Source organism: Polyodon spathula, chromosome 13, assembly GCF_017654505.1.
Source record: "Polyodon spathula isolate WHYD16114869_AA chromosome 13, ASM1765450v1, whole genome shotgun sequence".
Taxonomy (NCBI): Eukaryota; Metazoa; Chordata; class Actinopteri; order Acipenseriformes; family Polyodontidae; genus Polyodon; species Polyodon spathula.
Window position 1 is genome coordinate 25,159,428 of NC_054546.1, and position 23,855 is coordinate 25,183,282.

The 23,855-nt window shown below is 44.1% G+C and overlaps 2 protein-coding genes across 3 annotated transcripts in view; both read right to left on the bottom strand.

Moving 5' to 3' along the window:
• Positions 1 to 14,130: 14,130 nt before the first annotated feature.
• On the bottom strand, positions 14,131 to 19,748 carry tpi1b (triosephosphate isomerase 1b). The gene is made up of 7 exons (XM_041268642.1): positions 19,544 to 19,748; positions 15,878 to 16,001; positions 15,584 to 15,668; positions 15,345 to 15,477; positions 15,122 to 15,207; positions 14,883 to 14,970; positions 14,131 to 14,575 (listed from the first exon to the last, which is right to left on the bottom strand). The coding sequence occupies exons 1-7, from the start codon at positions 19,656 to 19,658 to the stop codon at positions 14,457 to 14,459; spliced, it is 750 nt and encodes a 249-aa protein (XP_041124576.1). The 5' UTR covers positions 19,659 to 19,748; the 3' UTR covers positions 14,131 to 14,456.
• Positions 19,749 to 22,836: 3,088 nt separating this feature from the next.
• Positions 22,837 to 23,855, bottom strand: part of usp5 (ubiquitin specific peptidase 5 (isopeptidase T)) — a 38,932-nt gene continuing 37,913 nt past the window's right edge. For both annotated transcript variants that reach the window (XM_041269533.1, XM_041269532.1), the window contains exons 19-20: positions 23,759 to 23,843; positions 22,837 to 23,588 (exon numbers count right to left, since the gene is read on the bottom strand). In XM_041269533.1, the coding sequence (XP_041125467.1) occupies positions 23,495 to 23,588; positions 23,759 to 23,843 (179 nt within the window). In that variant the 3' untranslated portion in view covers positions 22,837 to 23,494. The remainder of the gene's footprint in view (positions 23,589 to 23,758; positions 23,844 to 23,855) is intronic.

Consider the following 23,855-nt stretch of genomic DNA (forward strand, 5'->3'; position numbering starts at 1 on the left):
GGTTAATATGGAATGAAGATACCACTTTTGGCAAAAAGGCTGGATTTCTTCTTAATGTTACCTGCAAGTCATTTCCTGTGAAAGCCATACATGTGTCTTCGATGGACAGCGCATGAAGCTCACTTACTCGTCTGGCAGACGTAATGGCTATTAAAAACGCCACCTTCAAGGAACAGGGCGCAGTTCTGCTGAAGCCATGGGCTCGAATGGGGGACCCATAAGTGCCCACAGTACCAGTTCTAGATCCCACTTGGGGACCATACTTTTCATGGGAGGACAAAGCCTGTGAGCCCCTTTAAGAAATTGCGCTGCCAGGAAATGTGTCAAACAGGTGTTGTAAGCCTCAATAGGGCAGGTCACAGGAGCGTGACCTTCGGCAATGCACCAGTCCTGGAAAACTTTCAATTTGTATGAGCACTGGGCTCTAGTGCTCGGCACTCTAGCAGACTGTAGTGTTTCCACTACTGCATCTGGCAAACCTCGTCTGAATAGACGGCTCCGTTCAATGGCCAGACCCAGAGTTGGATCTGGGCTTTGTTTGGGCGCCACAGTATCCCCTCCGCTTGGCTCAAGAGGTCCTTGCGCAGCAGGAGCTGCCACGGCTGACCCGACAACATGTCGGAGAGGAGAGCAAACCAGCGGCGTCTCGGCCATCTGGGTGCAACCAGCAGAACCTGTGCTCTTTCTAGGTTAAACTTCCTCTGTTTGAGGAACAAGTTGAGGACCCTGAGGTCCAGAATTGATCTGAAACTGCTGTCCCTCTTTGGCACCAGGAAGTACCTGGAGTAAAAGCCGCTGAGGGCATCGCTTGGATTTACCAAGTGCATAGCGTTCTTCTGTTGAAGAGTGGCAATCTCCTGTTGAAGGATTATCACTCTCTCTGGTTCGACGGCGGTGAGGAGCACACCCTTGAAGGGTGGCGGAGCTAAGCGGAATTGTAGAGCATATCCGTGTCTCATTGTTGACAGCACCCAAGAGTCCTGGGTGCAGCCTTGCCATGGGTCATTGCGTTTGGTCAGTCCGGTTGTGAGGGGGGTTGGTGGCAGCTGGGGCCCCTCAGGGGTGGTCTCCCTTGGGCTTGGAAGGGGACGGGACTTTCTTAGTCCCTGGCCTCAGTCTCAAGCCAGAGAACAGCTTACCCCTTGCCGGCTAGTCCCTTGCCGCTGGCTCTTCCTCTGCCTGCTTGTCTGTTCTGGGGTGGGGGGTGGTGTTCAGGCCCTTTTGCCCCAGCAGGCTGTGAATGCCACTTTGGGCACTGATGGTAAGCCGCAACCTGTCAAGGCTCACATCAATGGTTGCCCTGGTGTAATTGTGTAATCCAGCAATGCCACTCTCTCGGTCTCCACGACCTTGGCTTGTGTCAGCCACAAGTGCCGGTGAGCGTCCACCATTACCACCAGTGACCTCCCTGATGCCTGGTCTAACTCCCCCATTAGGTGAGTCATTGCCCTTGCTACCGTCTGGAGCTCCCCTACGTCTGCATCCGTGGATCTTTCCTGGAGCCTCTCTGCTAACTGGGTCTGGTAGAGCACCAGTGTAGCCATGTTCGGTGCTCTGACTGATAGTGCTGCCGATTCGTGCGCCTTTTTTAGCATAGCATCCATTGTCCTGCAAGGCTTAGATGGGCAGGTTGGGTCCTTATTCCCATTGGTGAAGGTGGAACCTTGCACCAATACCGTGACCGTGTCCCCAGTAGTGGGGAATGTGCCTAGGCCTGCTTCTTGGGCTCCTGCAGTGTGCAGCAGAGACTCTGCTGTTCTCGAGGCAGATGGTGCAGACGCTGGGTTGCTCCAGGAGGAGTGCACCAATTCCAGGAAGTTCTGGCACAAAGGGAGGGCTTGCTGTGGGTGCTCTTTTTGTTGGAGGAAGCGGTTCCCCTTTTCCTGCTGTTTTGTCAGCCAGAAAACGTCATGGCTGCAGCTACATGCTGCATTAGTGCCCGGAACTCTCCACTCTGCGACACTGCGATGCAGAGTCAATCGGGGCCAGGCAGGCGCTGTCCCAAAGCCTGAAGTTGGTGGGAAGAGCTGTGTTCGATACCGGGCTATGTAGCCGATTCAGTCGCCGTGGTTGCCGAAGGCAAGCTCAGCCGTGCTGGGTGAGCCAGAGGCTTGAGAGTTGCGCTAAGCCCAAGCTGTTTTTTTGTTTTTTTGCAGTGGCCAATTAAATCTGCGTAGAGGACGATACTGTGAGCCTGCAGACTCCTTACAGCACCAAAACAGCTCCCAACACTGTATTTCAAAGTACATGAGCTCTCGTGTAGTGGAAAAGAGTAATTGCCGCTCGCCAATCTTGCAAGATGGGTCGAAACCAGATCTAGTCAGTAAACTGACGGGAGAATCAGGCAAGAGCACACTTAATAACGCTCGAAAGTGTAATTTTTATCGTGGATATTAATAAATTTGAAGGTCGAAACCAACAAATCAGCCAACTTCGTAGAAGAAAGCATGAAGCAATCTGTGACCTGTGTCAGTGAAGTGAGAGAGAAAATGGTGAAAGGGCAGCTTTTTATATAGGCTCAGTGATTGATAGTCAGAGAGGGCTCTTTCCCATTCGGTAATGGTTGCCCTTCCATTGAAGTGGAACAGTCACACGCGCTGCAGTGATGACCTGTTATTTTACATTCACATTTGTTGTTTTGTATATGTGTTTTTCTAACTGCCTTGCAATTGGAAAGAAAAAGTAGCAGCGTGACTCTTCTACCGGGACCCAGCTCTGCTGTGTTCCCGTTGTTGAGTTGAATCCGCCAGCTTGTTCAAGCTCGCCCACTCGGGGCGTTACCGTGGTTACTGTTATTTTACCCTCACAATTGCTATTGTATGTATCTTTGTGTGGTTTTCTTTACTGCCTTGCAGTTTGAAAAGAAAAAGTAGTAGCAGTGTAACTGCTCTGCAGGGTCCCGATGTTGACTTGAATCAGCAGGTTTATTAGCCCACCTATTGGCATGCTTGGTCACCCGCCTGGCATGGGGAATGTGTCACTTTGTTCCTGCATAACACGCCGCAGCTCCTTGAGCCTGTGCTCCACTCTGGCATGCGCTGCCACATGGTATGATTGCACGCGGTCCAGGATCAGGTTATCACCACCCTGCACCATGGTGCAGCACCGTGCGCTCCCCTGTACTGCTCTCCTGATTGCATACTGTAGTCTATCGAGCTATGTATCCACCCCAGTGTCTGCTGTGCGCTACCCTGGGTTGTGTTGACTTCACGCCCATGTCTTGGTGCTTTGTGTCACAGCATGTTAATAACACTGTGTCCCTGATGCTCGGTGCACCAGTAGTGTATTCTACCTCACTCAGTGCCCTCGGTGCATCTAAGTGCTTCAATACAAGACTGAGCCATATGTTGGCTCGCCAGGCTGTTGGCTCCTTACCCCCGCACATTTCAAGTGCATGGATGCCACCCTCGCTCCCTTGCGGCGGCAATTGATCAGGGTGATGGATTGCCTGTATGACTGATTGAGATTTTGGGATCAATAAGCTACTAACAACCAAACGAGCAAGATGGGCCGAATGGCCTCCTCTCGTTTGTAAACTTTCTTATGTTCTTATGTTCTTATGATTGATATGCCCAGTCACAGGAAGGAGCGGTGGCCCACACAATTATTTGTGATGAAGCATCTGGTTGAAACTGGGTCTCCCCTTAACAATGCTAGAGCCGATTAATAGTAAGCTCACCTGTAGGACGACAGAGTAGCAGCTCTCCAGCACCAACTCTCCCTGTTTCGATATGGATTGAGGGTGCCCCTTGTCTTGTGCCATAGAAATATCAGGATGGGTCTACTGTGCATGCGCCCGCTGCAAGCGTGGCTTGATGAGTTCCATCTGTATCCCAAGTGCGACAAACACAGTCGGTGCGGGACAGGCATTTGCTGATCCGCACAGACAATACATTAGCGGTGGCATATGTCAACCACCACGGTGGCCTTTAGTCCCCGTGGTTGCACCGCCTAGCCTACAGGCTGCTGATTTGGGCCCAATAGAACTTGCTGTCCCTTCGGGAGACGCATGTTCCAGGCATGGAGAATCGAGCGACGGACCTCTCGAGGGAGGGTCCACACCCCTCATAGTGGTGAATCATATTTGGGAACGTTTCAGGAAGAGACACAGGTTGATCTCTTCGCCTCGGCAGAGAAGACACACTGCCCCTTATGGTACTCCCTCCACTGCTGCAGCGGTACACTCGGCGTCGAAGCCCTAGCCCACGTATGGCCCAGAGATCTCCTTTGCGCATTACCGCCTCTGTCATTGCTCCCGGCCTTTCTTGAGAAGGTCCGGTCGGCGTCAGTTCTCCGCTTGGTCCCCAGGTGGCCCAGGAGAGTCTGGTTTTCATCCCTGTGCTAGCTATTGAACGGCCCGTCCTGGGAAATCCCGATTCGCCGGGATCTTCTCAGTCAGACGAGAGGCACACTTTGGCACCCGGAGCCGGGCAGGCTCCAGCTATGGGTCTGACCCCTGAAAGGGACCGCGGTCAGCCTTAGAGCTTTCAGACGCAGTCGTGGGTATGCTGCAGAATGCTAGGGCGCATTCCACTAGGTCACTGTATGCCTGTAAGTGGAAACGGTTTCTAGATTGGTGCCGTTCTAGCCAATCTTGCCAATCTCCTGTCCCATGCCCGCTATCTTGCAGTTTCTGCAAGATCTGCTTGAGGTGGATAGATCACCTTCCCCCCTGAAGGTTTACCTAGTGGCTATTTCTGCTTGTCATGCCCCCGTTGACTCTGTATCCCCGGGCGCGCATTTTTTGGCTATCCAATTTCTCCGAGGTGCTCGGCAATTGCGCCCTACTAGGAGGGTCACTCTCCCTGAATGGACACTTGAGATTGTCTCTCACGCAGGCCTCGTTTGAGCCTATATACTCCATCGAGTTGAAGCACCTGTCCATGAAGACAACTTTCCTCTTGGCTATCGTCTCCGCAAAGCAGGTTAGTGAGTTGCAGGCGTTATCTGTGCATAGCTCCTGTATGTGTATTTGGGATGATGGTAGAAGAGCGTGCAAACACTGCTTTTTTTCCCAAGGTGGTTACAGCCTTCCACATGAATCAGTCTGTGGAACTGTAGTCCTTTCATCCTCCTCCGTTTGCGACGGACAAGGACAGAAAGTTGAACCTTCTCTGCCCAGTTCAGGCGTTGAGATGTTATGAGGATATGACAAGAGCGCTGCGTCAGTCTGACTAGCACTTCGTCTGCCATGGAACACGGACCATGGGACAGCCCCCCTCCAAGCAGTGACTGTCGCATTGGACTACCCGCACCTTGCAAAGGACCCTACCCGCACCTTGCAAAGGACCATATGGACAGCTGGAAATAATTAATCAAAACGCATGGCTGAAGACGTGGTGCACACGGGAAGGCTTCACCTATCTTGATCATTGGACCACATTCTACAACGAGGACTATCTGTATAGACGGGATGGACTGCATTTAAATAACAAGGGAACTAGTCTACTCGGAGAAAAGATCCTCGAGCAGGTTCGAAAGCATTTAAACTAGAAAGGGAGGGGGGAGAAATCAACAAAAAAACAGAAGGGAGACCGCATCAAAACAAGAACAACAACTCAGGTAAGACAACCATTAAATGTATTTATCTAAATGCTAGAAGTATCAGAAACAAAATTCTAGAACTTGAAGCTACTGCACTAACAGGTAACTATGTTGTGATAGGTGTTACAGAAACGTGGTTGTCTGAGAGTGATGGGGACGAATATAATATTTGTGGGTATACACTGTATAGGAAAGACAGGCAGGACAGAAGAGGAGGAGGGGTAGCGCTCTACATAAGAAACAGTCTTGAAGCCCAGGTGTTAAACCTGGACAAAAAAAATAAAACCGAATCAATATGGGTCAGAATAACAGACAAAAATTCAAAAGGCATAATAATAGGAGCATGCTATAGACCGCCAGATTCAGACGGTGAGCACAATAATCTGTTATACAATGACATTAGAAATGTGTGTAGCAAAGGAGAAGCCATACTAATGGGGGATTTCAACTTCCCCCAAATAAAATGGGAAAACCCGGTGGGTAGCGCGAAGGATGAAATAGAAATGGTGGAAATGACAAATGACTGCTTCCTAACACAATTTGTGAAGGCACCCACTAGAGGGGAGGCATGCCTTGATTTAGTCTTTTCAAATAACGAAGATAGAATAACTAAAACAGAGGTCAGAGAACCACTGGCAAACTCAGACCACAACATGGTCTCATTTGAAGTGTTTTTTAAATCCCCAAAAGTAAAGACTAAAGCTAAGGCTTACAATTTTAGAAAAGCAAACTATGAAGGTATGAAACAGAGACTAACAGAAGTAGATTGGAGTAAAATAGAGAAAACACCCACAAAAGAAGGATGGTTGTTCTTCAAAAATGTAGTACTAGAGGCGCAAAACAATTATATCCCTAAAGTAGACAAATCTAAATGTAAAACTAAATTGCCAAAATGGTTTAATAGATCAATTAAAAAAAATATTCAGCGAAAAAAGGCACTTTACAGAGCATTAAAAAAGGACCAAAAAGAAAGTACGCAGAAAGAGTACAGAACTGCAAACGCAAGTCAAAAAGAAAGTTAGAATGGCGAGGAGAGATATAGAAATGATCATTGCTAAGGGGGCTAAAACCAATTCCAAAATGTTTTTCCAATATTACAACAGCAAGAGAATGTTCAAAGAGGAGGTTAAATGTCTAAGAGATACAAATGGCAAAATCGTAGAGGAAGAAAAAATATAAACAAATATGTTAAATGATTACTTTTCACAAGTTTTTACAAAGGAAGATACTGACAACATGCCCCACATGTCATCCAGTTCCTATCCAGTTTTAAATAACTTTAGCATAACTGAGGCAGAAGTGTTAAAGGGACTAGGAGCTCTTAAAATAAACAAATCCCCTGGGCCGGATGAGATCCTCCCAATAGTACTCAAAGAAATGAAAGAAGTAATTTACAAACTGCTAACCAAGATCATGCAGCAGTCTCTTGACACAGGGGTGGTACTGACAGACTGGAAAATTGCAAACGTAATACCGATCCACAAAAAGGGAAACAAAACTGAACCAGGTAACTACAGACCAGTAAGCCTGACTTCTACTATATGCAAACTTATGGAAACTATAATGAGATCCAAAATGGAAAATTACCTATATGGTAACAAGGTCCTGGGAGACAGTCAACATGATTTTAGGAAAGGGAGATCGTGCCTAACTAACTTGTTTGATTTTTTTGAGGATGCAACATCGATAATGGATAATTGCAAAGCATATGACATGGTTTATTTAGATTTCCAGAAAGCTTTTGACAAAGTCCCGCACAAAAGATTAATTCTCAAACTGAACGCAGTTGGGATTCAAGGAAACACATGTACATGGATTAGGGAGTGGTTAACATGTAGAAAACAGAAAGTACTGATTAGAGGAAAAACCTCAGAATGGAGTGTGGTAACCAGCGGTGTACCACAGGGATCAGTATTAGGTCCTCTGCTATTCCTAATCTACATTAATGATTTAGATTCTGGTATAGTAAGCAAACTTATTAAATTTGCAGGCGACACAAAAGTAGAAGGAGTGGCAAACACTGTTGCAGCAGCAAAGGTCATTCAAAATGATCTAGACAAGATTCAGAATTGGGCACACACATGGCAAATGACATTTAATAGAGAAAAGTGTAAGGTACTGCATGCAGGAAATAAAAATGTGCATTATAAATATCATATGGGAGATACTGAAATTGGAGAAGGAATCTATGAAAAAGACCTAGGAGTTTTTGTTGACTCAGAAATGTCTTCACTAGACAATGTGGGGAAGCTATAAAAAAGGCTAACAAGATGCTCCGATCATTGTGAAAAGTGTTGAATTTAAATCAAGGGAAGTAATGTTAAAACTGTACAATGCACTAGTAAGACCTCATCTTGAATATTGTGTTCAGTTTTGGTCACCTCGCTATAAAAAAGATATTGCTGCTCTAGAAAGAGTGCAAAGAAGAGCAACCAGAATTATTCTGGGCTTAAAAGGCATGTCATATGCAGACAGGCTAAAATAATTGAATCTGTTCAGTCTTGAACAAAGAACACTACACGGCGACCTAATTCAAGCATTCAAAATTCTAAAAGGCATTGACAATGTCGACCCAAAGGACTTTTTCGACCTGAGAAAAGAAACAAGGACCAGGGGTCACAAATGGAGTTTAGAAAAAGGGGTATTCAGAACATAAAATAGGAGGCACTTTTTTACACAGAGACTCGTGAGGGTTTGGAACTAACTCCCCAGTAATGTTGTTGAAACTGACACCCTGGGATCCTTCAAGAAGCTGCTTGATGAGATTTTGGGATCAATAAGCTACTAACAACCAAACGAGCAAGATGGGCCGAATGGCCTCCTCTCGTTTGTAAACTTTCTTATGTTCTTATGTTCTTATGTTCACTGTCGCTGTACAGTATGTTACAGATAGAAGTACTGTAAAAAAAGATTAAAACAGGGGGATTCAAGACTCGAACCAAGTCCGCTGGTACCCTATTTGAACCATAGTACTGACTCAGGGCCGACGTCAGGGGATGCTAGGGACACAACTGCACCCCGGCCCAGCCCAGAGTCCATTTCTTTTTTTTCTGTTGAATTGGAGGCTTCTCTCCGCCTCATTCCAGTTTGACAGGGAGTGGCAGCTCCATTTGCTATGCCCAGTGCGGGCCTTGGCATGCTATTTTGACAGGACAAAAAGTTGGAGGCAATCCGGATGATGTGTTCCCTGCTCTGGGACGGTCCCATTATCAAACCCTTTCTAGGAGAAGGCTGTCCAAATTGATAGCGGACAAATGCAGGACTGCCTATGAGCTGGCCAACTTGCCCCTTCCAGAAAGCTCACTGTCCTTCAGGGGCTTTATTCCAGGGTGCATCTGTCAATGACATTTGCAGTGTGGGCTATTCCCAATGCACTAGGTTAAACAGACTTAGGTCGTATATCCACAAACCCTGGCTTTGGAATTAGTGTTAAGGGTGACTTCCAGATCAATCCTTACAAACTGAGGCGAGTTTTACTTGTTAGCCCCAGCTACTTGTACTGGGATTCCTCATGGTAACGTGCAAGGTGACGGCCGAGCTATGTGGCACTCCAGCTGGTCTGCAATATTGCCTAGAGACAGCTTGGTATTCATACCCATGAGGTAATGATTATATTTCGTACTTGAATTCTAAGTTATTGTCATAACCCTGGTTACCTGAAATAGAAATCTAACCATTAACCTTCAAGGTCGCTGCATTCATTATTGCAGCAAACTTGAAGGAAAAACGCTTTGATATATCTAGTCAGGTTATTAGGGTCTTAATAAATACCCATGAGATAATGATTACATTTTATCTTTCAGGGAACCAGGGTTGTGATAATAACCTAACGTTCTCCATAACAGGAGCAGGGGATCCGCTAGAGATAGATGCCTTGGCACACAAGTGGCCAAGGCACTTGCTGTATGCCTTTCCGCCACTCACCATGCTCCCGCTGTTTCTGGAGAAAATCAGACTGGACTGGGCCAATGTTCTCCTACTAGCCCCTTATTGGCCCTGGAGACTCTAGTTTTCAGCCCTGATGCAGCTCCTGAATGGTCAGTCATGGAGACTGCCCAAGCGCCATGGCAGTTTATTTATTTATTTATATTTTATACTTATTGCATTTATATACCATTTTTTATACAAAAGTATCACAAAGCACTGTACAGTACATAACAGAAAAAAAGAACAAACTACAATACATTTGTAGAGTATGTCACACATGCAACTGCCACAATCAGACCATTTAAAAAACAATATACACATAATAATACAAAAGCAGCAATTTTAAAGTTACATTAAAACCCACTAAGATAAGAAAGCCATTTTACAAAAGTGCATTTTTAGTCTTGACTTGAAAACTGTAATGGTCCCAGCTTCCCTGATAGTAATTCAGGAGCACTACAAGAAAAAGCCCTTCCTCTCGTGTTGCTCTTAAGAACATAAGAACATAAGAACATAAGAAAGTTTACAAACGAGAGGAGGCCATTCGGCCCATCTTGCTCGTTTGGTTGTTAGTAGCTTATTGATCCCAAAATCTCATCAAGCAGCTTCTTGAAGGATCCCAGGGTTTCAGCTTCAACAACATTACTGGGGAGTTGATTCCAGACCCTCACAATTCTCTGTGTAAAAAAGTGTCTCCTATTTTCTGTTCTGAATGCCCCTTTTTCTAAACTCCATTTGTGACCCCCTGGTCCTTGTTTCTTTTTTCAGGCTGAAAAAGTCCCTTGGGTCGACACTGTCAATACCTTTTAGAATTTTGAATGCTTGAATTAGGTCGCCACGTAGTCTTCTTTGTTCAAGACTGAACAGATTCAATTTTTTTAGCCTGTCTGCATACGACATGCCTTTTAAGCCCGGAATAATTCTGGTCGCTCTTCTTTGCACTCTTTCTAGAGCAGCAATATCTTTTTTATAGCGAGGTGACGCAAGCAGGATACCACACATTTTGGGACACAAGAAAAACATGCTTTACAATAATCAATTCTAGATGAAACAAAGACATGCATCAGATACAGAAATAATTGGTCTAAGTTTTGGCTATATTTCTCAAATGGTAAAAAGATACTTTAGTAACTTCCTAATTTCTAGTTTAAGTTGAATGAGAGACTGCAATGGTCAAGCTCATGTAATCCCACATTTCATAAGAACATAAGGAAGTTTACAAACGAGAGGAGGCCATTCGGCCCATCTTGCTCGTTTGGTTGTTAGTAGCTTATTGATCCCAGAATCGCATCAAGCAGCTTCTTGAAGGATCCCAGGGTGTCAGCTTCAACAACATTACTGGGGAGTTAGTTCCAAACCCTCACGAGTCTCTGTGTAAAAAAGTGTCTCCTATTTTCTGTTCTGAATACCCCTTTGTCTAATCTCCATTTGTGATCCCTGGTCCTTGTTTCTTTTTTCAGGTTGTAAAAGGCTCGGTCGACATTTTCAATACCTTTTAGAATTTTGAATGTTTGAATCAGGTCGCCGCGTAGTCTTCTTTTGTTCAAGACTGAATAGATTCAATTCTTTTAGCCTGTCTGCATATGACATGTCTTTTACACCCGGAATAATTCTGGTCCCTCTTCTTTGCACTCTTTCTAGAGCAGCAATATCCTTTTTGTAGTGAGGGGACCAGAACTGAACACAATATTCAAGATGAGGTCTTACTAATGCATTGTACAGTTTTAACATTACTTCCCTTGATTAAATTCAACACTTTTCACACTATATCCAAGCATCTTGTTGGCCTTTTTTATAGCTTCCTCACATCGTCTAGATGCAGACATTTCTGTGAACCCACTAGCATAACCTCTGGTTTATCTGAAATCAACATTAGAAAATTCTGTGACATCCAATGCTTGATGTCTGTAAGACAAATAGCTAATAACACCCCTGCAGAAGAAATTCCTGGCTTTAGGGACAAATATAGTTGCATATCATCAGCATAGCAATGGAAGTTCACTCTATATCTGCAGATAATGTCACCTAACGGTAGCATATATAATGAAAACAACAAGGGACCTACACCACAGACAACTTTCCCAATAGAGACGAACTGAAACCTATCAGAAAGAGAAGATTTGAACCAGGACAGGACAAGGCCAGACAGTCCTACTGTGCTTTCAGTACGATTCAGTAGGCTAGAATGGGTTCCCAGCCTTTTTAAATGTAGGGACCCCCTTGTTTGGATTTTTCCCATGGACCACATGCCATGCATTTTTTCACAACAGCCTTTTAAAACTAATGTGTATATGTATAAGTACTGTAGAAAGTAAAGTATTTATAAACATACATAACAAGATCCCTGCGCTTGAATCTTCACTACCAGTTCAGCAAGAAATACTCATTTTGTATATTGAAGCTGCTGAAAGCAAAGTTCGCGTTTCTTTTGTTTAAAAAAGAAAGTATGTATTTTTTTAACATTCTGAGTGCTTTGCAGATAAACGCATCTCAATTTTGCAAGTTTAAGTTTAGGTTGACAAACCTGACAGATAATGCACTGGGGCTTTGGGTTGTCCTCGGATCCAGTAAATGTAAATACCAGTGCTGGTGCCGCAACATTTCTAACAGAACTTACTGCCCTCACTGAGTCGCCAACTTCCCTCGATGTGCATATAAAACACACCGAATACGAAGACGAGGTGGGTGGGAAGCATTTAGAAAAATGTAATTATTGGAGAGTGTGTCCAGAAGTAGTGTTAACAGAATTGGCATAGAGTCTTGTGAGGTATTAAGCCTGGCTGAATAAACCCATATCCATGGAGCTGAAATCGATCAGTACAGTTCACAAGTCAAGCTACAAATATAGCCTCTTCGTTTCACATTAACTTCTATTACTATATGCAACTAACCTCTCTAAACACGTATAATATGGAAATAGGGATATTCCTATCCCTGGCAACACTGTAGCACAATTTATAATATTGACTTTCAATTATTTTGTTGAAAATTACCCACCTAAACGGGCGGGCGGGCGGGCGGGCGGGCGGGGGGTTGTTGTTGTTTTTTGCAGACCACATGGAGTTTACTTGCTGATCACAGGTTGGGAACCATTGGTCTACAGTATCAAAGGCAGCACCTAGATCTAGAAGAGTTAATACTAGTTAGACTGTAATTTTTGTAGGACGTGTGACAAGGGGTTTATCTGACAGCCATTTTCAGCGAGAACATTTTTGAAAGGGGATCAGCAGCTTCACCCACCTCTGAAGAACATTGTTCCTCACTAGAGGCTTAATGTGGTGCTTCAGGCACTCAAAGCTTCCATTTGAGCTCCTGCATTCAGCTAAGCTGATTTTATTTCCGCTTAAAGCGGCTTTCTTGCTTGCTGTCACCTGCAAAACGGTCGAGTGAGATGCAGGCATTCTTCACTGCAAAAGCCTGCTTCATTTTTTGAGAGGTCAGGACAAATGTCACACTCCATAATAATCCTGCCTTTTTGCTGAAGATGATCTCAGCATTCCATATCAACCAGTCTGTGGAATTGAAAGCTTTCCATCCACCTCCTTTCTACTCTGACAGAGAGTGGCAGCTCCATACACTTTACTCAGTGCGGGCCCTGGCGTATTAAGTTGACAAAAAGTTGGAGGCAGTCCAAAACTATTTTTAACATAGCTGGATCACAGAAACTGTCAGGACTGCCTGAGCGAGCCAACCTGCCCCCTCCAGAGAAGCTCACTGCCCATTCTGGCAACTTGGTGGGCTTTGTTCCAGGATGTATCTGTCAAGGACATATGCAATGCAGCAGTGTGGGCTACTCCCCATACCTTCACTAGGTTCTACAGACAATGTCATGGATACTCAAAACCCTGACTTTAGAACTAGTGTGACGGGTGGCTTCCCAGTTCCTTAATTATTTTATTCTTGCTACTTGTTACTGGGGTTCTGTATGATAATTCACAAGGCAGCCTTTCTGCGTAGCCTTATAGCATTCCAGCAATATTGCAGTCGTAATGGCTTTGGTACCAATAATTGAAATGTAACCATTAACCTTCAAAGTTGCTGCGTTACTATTGCAGCAATCTTGAAGGAAAGAGAACACTGAGATCTGCGAGTACAGTCTTGTGCCCTCGGGGAGGGGGGAAGCAGCTTTGGTAGGCCTTATTGGAGGTCTCTACCAGTTAAATACACACATTCCTACTTCAGGGAACATTAGTTATGACTTTTGGTAGGCAATATAATACATTTGGACCAATTGTGTGTTTATTTACTGTTCAGCAGATGTTGACTACACTAATAAAGAAAGTCAAAATGAAAGATGCAGTATGTGCAGATTGGGTTTCAATTTGTACATTAACTGCTAGAGCTCAAAACTGAATTCAAAAATAAATTCCTTTCTGCCGTTATCACATTATTCCATAGTAATAAGCAGGCATGGTTTGATTAGTGTTCCAGTTTCAGGGAGTCTGTTAGGAAAGGGGGGGGGACTTGTGCCAACAGCTGCATCTCCCCACTACACAGTGGATCAATGAATTCAGCCAACACAGGCAGTGGTGTGGAATCCTTATCTAATGGCAAGGATCATACTATTAGCTCTTATTTAGAGGGGGTGTAAATGTTGGGACAGCTATTAAAAGGGGGTGCATGTTGGGGACCACTAATAAACAGACACAGAAACAGTTATGGTTCTAGGTTTGTTTATTGGCTAGATTGAACAGAGCAGGCATGTGACAATTCAGGTAACCAGAGGCTTGGCATCACTCCTATATTGGTGGGGAAAAAAAAAAAAAAAAAACACAACCACAGTGCGGTTTCACCGAGGGGAAACCTACAGTAAATACAAACAGTACGCCTGTCTAACTGAACTTAACAGCTGAACAGTTACAAGAAACCAAGAACACAGGAGAAACACATTTCTATTTTGAAGTGAAGATTTGAAACAGGAAACTACATCAATCATGGTGTCTTCCATCTTGCGCCAGACAGGAATCTGCATGCATATTAGAAGCTTACTGGCGTGCGTTGATTATGTCAATGAACTCTGGTTTGAGTGATGCCCCACCCACGAGGAAGCCGTCAACATCTGGCTTGGAGGCGAGTTCCTTACAGGTAGCCCCTGTCACAGAGCCTGAGAGAGAGACAGACGTACACTTGGTCTCCATTCAACTACAGCAGCCCCAGCCTCTCGCCCCTTGCAAAGAGGCGAACAGTCCTGGTTGGAGCAGATCAGACTCTGTGCATCCTGGCCCCCACCCCACTGAGGAGCTCATGTCAACACTCAGACTAGAGATGACTGCAACACAAGGTCTGGATCACTCAGACCCCTCACAAAAGAATACTGTGTTATCCCCAAATAGAAACCAGTCTCCTGCACTCAGATTCATTACAGAGGTGCCTTTCACCCATTCTGAGAATGGAACCCCGCCCACACTCACCCCCATAGATAATGCGAACGGCTCCGCCCACCTCCTCCGACACATGGGTCTTCAGCCACTGCCGCAACTTCTCATGCACCTCCTGAGCCTGGACAAGTAGAGGCATTAGACAGCAGCAATACACAGACCCCCCTCCATACATGGGGGGGGGGGGGGGGGGGGGTCAGAGCCTCAATACACCGACTTCTCTTCTCCACCACCCCCCCCCTTTGTACATCTCTATAGGGAGCTGCACTCACCTGCTGGGGGCTGGCGGTCTTGCCGGTTCCGATGGCCCACACCGGCTCATAAGCCAGAACCACCTTGCTCCAGTCTTTCACATTGTCTGAGGAGAAGGGGAGGTTAGAGTGAAAGAACAAGCAGGCACAGGCGCCACCCCCACTCCCTGGAGTAGCACCTTGTCAGAAGCTCCCCTCACCCCTGGAGCAGCACCTTGTCAGAGATGCACCCCTCCCCTCTCACCTGCGATAGCCTTGGTCTGTTCAAACACCACCTTCTCCGTGATGCCAGCCTCCCTCTCGTCCAGCTTCTCCCCAATGCAGGCTATGACCCCCAGGCCCTCCTGCAGGGCATGCGCCACCTTCTGGCCAATCAGCTGAGATGGGAGGGGGAATCAAAATGACATCCGAGCACAACACAGCAATGTTATTGATACAGACATATTAGCAGATAAGAATGGGTACCTTACATTCCCCACTCACCTCGTCAGACTCCCCAAATATGTGACGCCTCTCCGAGTGACCCAGAATGACCCAGGTTACCCCACAGTCCTTGATCATCGCTGGGCTGAGAGGAAAGAAATTAAATCAGTTACTTGCAAAATTTTTTTTTTTTTTTTTTAAGAAACAATGGACAAAACCAAACTACCACCACCGGGATCCAATTCCACCCTCAAAGCTCCAGTCAGGAAACATTCCTGACCTGGAGCTCTGCTGCTGTGCGAGTCACTCTGGGGACACTTAGGACAGTGGGCAGCACCATGGAGAATCACTCACCTGACCTCCCCAGTGAATGCTCCTTTTGCCACCTTGTAGCAGTTCTGAGCCGCCACGCCCATCTTAGAGTCAAGCTTGGTGCGCACGAAGTCCAGGTAGATGGTGGGAGCTCCACACACCACATCTGAAACAGAGAAGTGAGCAACAAAACAACTTCCGGCTAGTATTGTGTTTCCCAGAGAGGTTGGCCGACGGTGGCTCAGTATACAAGCTCCACACACAATGTTAAAAATGGGAGGCGAGGAAGAGTTTATTGAAAGAACACAGGGCAACCTGGATTTGCAAATACTGAGGCTTTGGAAAGTCAGTAGCTTTATCCAGGAATGTGACAGCACCTCTACATTGTGCATGTTATACACAGGAACAAGATTTCCCATGGAATAGTGATAAAAGTAAATACCTGCATCCTCAGTGGGTCCAAACTACAGCTGTTTGCATCACCCTATAGCTGGAACTCCTGTAGCTTTTTAACATTGAATGTTACATGAACCTATTGAATTACACACCGCTGTGCCGTATCACTGTACTGAAATTTAAAACTGACTTTTCTAACATGAATACTGTATTACAATTAAGGCTGCCAGACTTATCAATATAGGGTTTTTTTGTAAATAGTGTCTCAATCCAAAATTCTAGGCGATGCAAAACTTACCGTTCCTGCGGCCAATAAAATTTGCTTTATGATCCCGAGCAAAACTACACAGCATCCGACACTTGCCCTTTCTGTTATCAGTTTAGAGCCCTGTGTGTACGCTTGCTGCTGAAGTACAGAATTTGATGTGCACAATAGAAACTGTTCTACACAACGCATCTGAAGATGGCAGGATGACCCGATGAATCATTGCTGGCAGACATACTGGCGTTTTCTGATCAGCGACTATTACAAATTCAACAATATTGAATACCTTCTATATGTGTAGTTCCAAAGGGTGTTATTAATTTAAAAAAAGAGCCTAAATTCATAACATCACTCCTGTAAAGAATGTCTTAGCTTTTGACCAGATTTAAAAGTCTTAGCCCATCACCAGCAAATATTTAGGGTCTGGTAACTTGAACCACACTTTTGCCTAACAGAATAAAATGGCTGTGTACATTTCTCTATGAAAACCCAACATCTACTGAATTGTACAAATAAGAAACATTTTTGAAAATACACCCACCCCTCATATCAGCCCTCGCTATACTGCAGATTGGGATATATCGTGATCCTGGACTTGGCTCCCCATTTTTACTGTATAACTGTATGCCTTAGCTGCAATATAGATAGGCACTTAGAATTGTTTGTAGTACAAAATAAAACAGCAATACACAAAACAATTAAAGCATTAATATTGTATTGTTAATCAGACATGTATTGCAAAATAAAGCAAATTAAATATTTACTGGCTGAAGCGGTTTTTATTTTAGCCAACAAGGTGTGTGGCAGCAATGCATAAGCAACAAGCCTCCTCTGTTGGAAATGAAGTATTTCAAATACAGCGGGTTTGGAAACTGGAGACGGAAGCTGAGAAGAAATTACCCTCCACTGTACGAATTAACGGTGTGCAGCTTTTAATTTTTAATTTTATTTATTTTTACACAAAAATTGTTTGTGTATAGGATTTATACTGGACCCTGAAACCCAATAAAACGAGGGAGTGGTTGTACAGTATATCTGTTAGCTCGTTTGTTTTTCTATGGCTACATTGCAGCCCTCAATATATATAGCGAATTTACATTGGACCCCAACATCTGGGCTATCAAGTGGGTGAGGTGTATATGGGGGGGTTCTGGTTTCTGAAGTCCTTTAGAATGTTCCACAGAGTTATGAATAAAATGACAACATGCTATTGCAAAATAAACATTTGTGAATTTATAGGAAGAGTCAAATGCAGCCAAAAAAAACCATGCTTGGGCGACACACATCTCACTGACAAAACACTTGGTCCTTAAAAGTCTGTGTGACCCAGGAATATTGTCTGGGGGGGGGGGGGGATTTATAATGTGAATAAAAGATAAGCAGCAAGAAATCTGAAACATGGTTAGCACATTTAAGAAGGTGGGGGGGGGGGGGGGGGGGGGCACTGTCGTTAATAAAACCAAATCAGAGGAGTGGGTTGTAAAGGACGCCCTGTCAGCACCCTATTGAATTCCACAGCTGACCTTTACCCAGCTCTGGCAGTCCAATAAGTTCACCGACAACATTTAAGCGCTCTCTTTCCCTATTTCTAGTCTCTCCTGGGAGACTGAAGTTCAAGTCAGATTCAATTACACAGCATTCTAAAACAAAGGTTAGAGGCAATTCTGAAAGGTTACAGTGCAGTCCGGATTCCAACATAGCTATGTCTGTACTGAAGAATGCCTGACCAACACGGACGGATGGTCTCAGCTCAGACTCCTGAAGGAGGGAGCAAGCAACAGCAGGGCCAGGCATCAAAATGCAGTGGTTTGTACAATTGCCATTTCTTGTTATCTTACCAGACTTCGCCTAACAGATGGGCAGGTTCTGATGAGTGAAACATGCCATTTTTTGATTTTGGCCTCACCACAAGAGCCAGCATTAAATCATATTACATATCAACTATCCACCAGAAAACAGCAGACAAGCCAGCATCTACAAAACTAATTAACTATCCTAAGGTAAACTTTCTAAAAGAAAAATAAAGTGCCAAAAGATAATATTGAAAAACTAATTACGTTCGGTAATACTGGGAAGAACATCTTCATGATTCACAATAGTGATGATGGAAGTCTGTCAAAGCACACAAACGAGAGAGGGACAGAGAGAGAGAGAGAGAGAGAGAATGGGTTGTACACAAGATGGAGGGGTGATCGGTTTGCATTGGAGTTGTTGAATTGTTTCAGCAAAACTTTGGATTTGGTAATGCCAATAAAACTTCTTTGGAATTGGAGACAGACAAAAACACACGCCGCGCCCCAGCCATCAGCTACGTGAACTCTCACACATTCCTCTGACTTGCAGCTGCTAGTGGACTTATTGACTGCAGGGTTATAAATACACACACAGAATAATCGATTAGCGGGCAAGGTTACCAGAGGACGCATATTACTCAGTTTGGGGAACTCGATCGCAAGAAGCTGATGCACATTAAAACACACTAGGAATCCGGGACAGTATGAAGCAGCTCGCTGTACGTCACATCCGGACACGGATGCAATACACACCGCACGGAATTAACGCGCTGACAAAACAATGCTAATACACAACTCGAATGCGTTTAAAGGTCTTAAAATCCCAATTACAAATAATTTCTCCAATAATTTCTCCATTGCCTTTCATCATATAAATGTTGAATCTTATTGGACCGATTGCAACACTCAGATTTCACAATGCAAACACATGATGCGCACCACAGAACTGCCCCACAATGTGAATAACCGCAGTTTCTAGAGCACAACTGCACAGTACTAACAGACTCGCTACTCTTAACAGAAGTGCTTTTTATTTTATTCATGAACGATGCAGGACTCCGCTCGCGGTACGTGAGCTTTCAATTATACCAACATGAGGAGCTCCATTAGCAAACAGAAAAGAGCCTCCCGTTAAATGTCTTTGTGAAAAGAAAGTCTGTTTCAATCAAGTACCCAGAATGTAACAGTCACAGCATTTACTTTTTACATAGCTAATAATATTAATAAATATCACAATGCAGCGGTATAGCTCACCCGTGTCAGCATTGATTTCCCCGGTGTTCAGGGTGTGTATCAGCTCCCCCAGGGTCTTCTTATCACCGTTCAGTTTCCAGTTTCCACCCACGAAGAATTTCCTTGTAGGAGCCATTGAGCTGAATTCGTGCGAGAAATTGCGTTACTGCAGCAAGCGTAACCTTGAAATCAGCACTAGAATCCGGGTGCTGAGTATTTAAGACACTGCAGTCAAATACTTATACCTCACTGGCCCGCCCTCTCCGCCTTTGATTGGAGGTCCGCTATGAGATGGGTTCTCGTTTGAGTATCCTGCATAAACCCCGCCTGAATCTCCTTATTAGGAGACAGGTGGCAGTTTGGAATATATTTCACGACTCTGATTGGAGGGTATAGAGTGGCGCTTTCCTTACACAGAAAGTGGCGAGGCTTCGTTGATACCGGTCATTTTTTTCACCAAGCGACGTCACGGATTTGTATGTAACGTTGTTGTATTTACGCATGAGTTTAAAGGAAACAAATATATATCAACATATTTTTAATGTAGCTGAGGGATATGTGACTATTCCTCAATGATAAACGCCAGCCCCGAATTCCTACAGGAGTGAAGCTGCGTTGCTTTGCGTTGCACTGGTTGGGCTGAACTGGGTTGGGTTGTATTGTGCCATATTGTGCTGTACTGAGCTGTATTGTGCTATGTTAGAAATCTGACAAGTATGATCTCAGAATCAGTTACACCCTGGAAAGGTTTTACTATGTGTGCATGTGTTTTTATATTTCTGTCCAAAGGTATATAACGAATATTAAGACATTAATATTATTTCCAGACTTCAGTATTTTCACCTGTTAAGTGACTTAAATGAATATGCAACCACTACTAATTAGATGGAAATTCAAGTTTAAACACATTATTGTATTGGACTTTGCGCAGAACAGATTCCAGGTCATTTTCATGTTTTCGTGGGTTACATGCTTTGCTTTAAATCCCAAATGTCTGCCTCCTGCTTCACGTATTTCGCTCTTTCTACACTAAAACCATGAGATTTGTCCAGCCCCACCCACATTATGCACCTCACTACTGTCAAAGATATTGTACATGATACTCAACTCCAATATGACATAAAAATAGGCCTTTGTAGTCCAAAGATAATATAATATAATTGTGTTGGTGAGTCAGTTACCTCATGACGATGGACAACTGTGAAATGATTCAACATCACTATTACTGCAGATGTGTTTGCTGTAGTCTTTGATGCAACTCAGAGGAACTCCTTTAGCTCGAGGAAATTCTTTTTAATACAGGCTTTTTTAAACTTTCAAACATATATTTAAGTGATGTACAACTACCACATCATCAATGTGACAAAAAGCACATGTAGTGGTGCTGCAATTCCTTCTGCAAGTTCTATTGGAGCCCAGTATTTAGTTATCTAGATTGGAGGAGGGTTTGGAAAAACCACAATATGTATTGTCTCACCAATGACAGAAGTATCTTATACAATTGTTCATAGGATATACCCTACAAAACGTGTCTTGGCTAGGGTTCAAATTGACATTGATTCTAATTGTGTATTCTGTAATGCTGAGAGAGAAGCTATGTTTCATCTATGTGTTATACCACTTTTTTTGGACTGATATGAGGCATTATTTACTGACAATGTTGGGTAAACAAGTCAGATTTGATGGTACTGAGATAGTTTTATTTTTTCAATGGCGCATGACACGAAACAGGAGATTACATATGTGATTCACCTTTTGACGATTTGGGGGAAATACCATATTCATTAAAAATTAGATGTTTAAAATATAAACCAAACTTTGCCTTGGAATGGACAATTACATCAACACCATCAAGATGCTTAAAAAAAAAAAACACCCACAAGATATGTTTAGTTTACTTGATTTATTTTCCAATTAGTAATGGTACCCCTGGCATTGCCTTTGGATTTTAGTTCATAGATATTGCCAAATGAAATGGAGTGGCTCCATTGACTCTCAATAGAAACACTTCTCTGATCTCTCTTTACATCCCGTAACACTCTGCGCGCAGCGTGACAGGCGAAAAGGCGATGCTGAGTACCTTGGAATCTGTGTACAAGGTCTGTGTCAATCCCACAATGCACTGTTATCTGAATTCACATGAGAACCCAGGGGACTGAATCATTGCTGGTGTCACTGGTGTATAATATGGACAACTATTGATATTGAAACTCAGGGGAGCTATCTGAATCATTGCTGGTGTCACTGCTGTATAATATAGAAAACTATGCAGATTGAAACTGCAGAATATATATTCTTTCTGGTGGACTCAGCCTGGTCAGAAATAAGTAAAGCCCACAATCACTAGATAGGAGGCAGGAGTGTGCTGTGTACTGTCCTCCAGTCCATTGTTAATGCTTCCTGTGATCTGGGTGGCAGTACAGGTTCACCCTGCCCTGCCCTGCTTGCGCTCGAACCTGTGCTTTCTCCAGTTCTTCCTTTCTTTCCAGCGATAGTTTTCTGCAGTCCAGGGAGTGTGCACTGAGTCCCTGCAGTCCAGGGAGTATTCACAGAGCCCCTGCAGTTGGTTCAAATAGTTGCACAGCACTCTTACAGCTTATATAGGGCTAGAGGATGATCATATATACTGAGTATCAAAAGAAACGTATCGCTTATATTTGGATAAAATTCACTAGATGTGATCGAAAGATGACACTCTGTTTTAGAGCAGGTGCAGTGACTTATTGTGCTGATTAACAACTGACATCACGAAGATGCTGCAAAATAATCTGTGGATCTTGAGCAGGTGTTGTGACTCTTGATCTCCTAGTTACTGGCCTGTTATTGACAAGTGTGTGTCTGGTTATACCATCTCGCCAGGTTTGAAATTGCTGGCTGTGAACACCCAAGATGGCGAGCCACAGTACGCTGCCCTAGTCAAGCCTCGAACGTGTCGACTGCACGAAGGCGCTGCTCTCTTGACAGACATGGAATATTGTTTTGTTTTTTTTTCTGTCATTTTCTTTGTTGCTTTAATTCAAGCTTGCAATTCAACAGCTGAAATCACTCTGTATCCAGTGTCCAATCAACTGTCTCACTATAGGCGATTAAGTGCATATGCTTCAGTCATAGTCACTCAAGCGTGTCATGGTCATGGATTGAGTGATAAAGAGAAACCAAAACGTCAACGTCTATCATTTATATACCTTATAAATGTGTTCTAATACTGATAAGTTTCTTTTGAGGCTCGGTATACATCACACAGTCGAAAGCATTATCCCAGCAGGCTGTACTCTCTTGATATTATTCTGTTAATACAAGCACAGGGAGAGCAGTTGCAGTGTAAACAGCAACGTTTATTTCAGAAGAAAGTTCAATTTTTTTCTCTTGTTTTTAGACTTTAAATCTCATTACTTATTTCTAGACATACCAAAACAAAAAGCAAAGGAAAAAACCCACAGGAACGTTCTGATTGGCTGGCCAAGAGATGACATCACAGCTGCAGCAGCAATTAGGAGGAGGTCACAAGGGATTTTGGTAAAGGAGAGGGGGAGAGTGATTGAGAGAACACAGACCATAATATCTGAATAAAGTTATCTATAGCAACACTCTCCCTTCCCCACACAATGATCCATTCAAACATTATCATGGTCAGTTTTATAAATGTTTTAGATACATCCTTCAATTGACCTATAACACCCTACAGAGGCAGAACCCCCCACACACACACATACAGGCAGACAGACAGACACACAGGATACACACACTATGTAAGGTTTTACAAATGTTTTAGATATACTTTAATTGACCACCAACACCCTGCAGATACACACACACACACGCGTTTCATCCCAATCGGGCGAGCGGTTAGAGACATTCACAGAACTCCACAGTGTTTGAAGACATCGAGAAACCTGCATGGACATGCACCCACTGCCTTGTAGTGTTTCTGTGTCCCTCCTTCTCCCCTCTCTCCTCTCTCCTCTCTCCCCTCTAGCTGCTCGATCGCTGGTAGAAGTAGATGTAGCCCAGGTCTTTTGGAGGTTTCTCAGAGGCACAAACCTTTTGGTCATTATAAATCACCCATCTAAAAAGAGGGAGGAGAGAGATAAAAAGCAATGGTTAGCACTCCTTTAAAGGGGTTCAGTGATAATGTTAAGATGATGATTTTAAAGCCCCAGCCAGCCACCCTGCTTGAATAGAGTCAGTGCGAGAGGGAGAGGGGGATAGTGTGAAAGAGGGAGAGAGAGGACTCACCTGCCCTCCTTCTTGATGTGACACACATAGTGCCCACACATGGTAGAGGTGCCCATGTGACTGATGAAGGCAAACAGCTCGTACTCTGAAAGAAAGA

Excerpts from the sequence above, each read along its gene's own strand:
- tpi1b (XM_041268642.1), bottom strand. The coding sequence starts at position 19,658 with ATGGCTCCTACAAGGAAATTCTTCGTGGGTGGAAACTGGAAACTGAAC. Across the intron at positions 16,002-19,543 it reads GGAAATCAATGCTGACACGG|ATGTGGTGTGTGGAGCTCCC; the intron begins GTGAGCTATACC and ends TCTCTGTTTCAG. Across the intron at positions 15,669-15,877 it reads GCATTCACTGGGGAGGTCAG|CCCAGCGATGATCAAGGACT; the intron begins GTGAGTGATTCT and ends CTTTCCTCTCAG.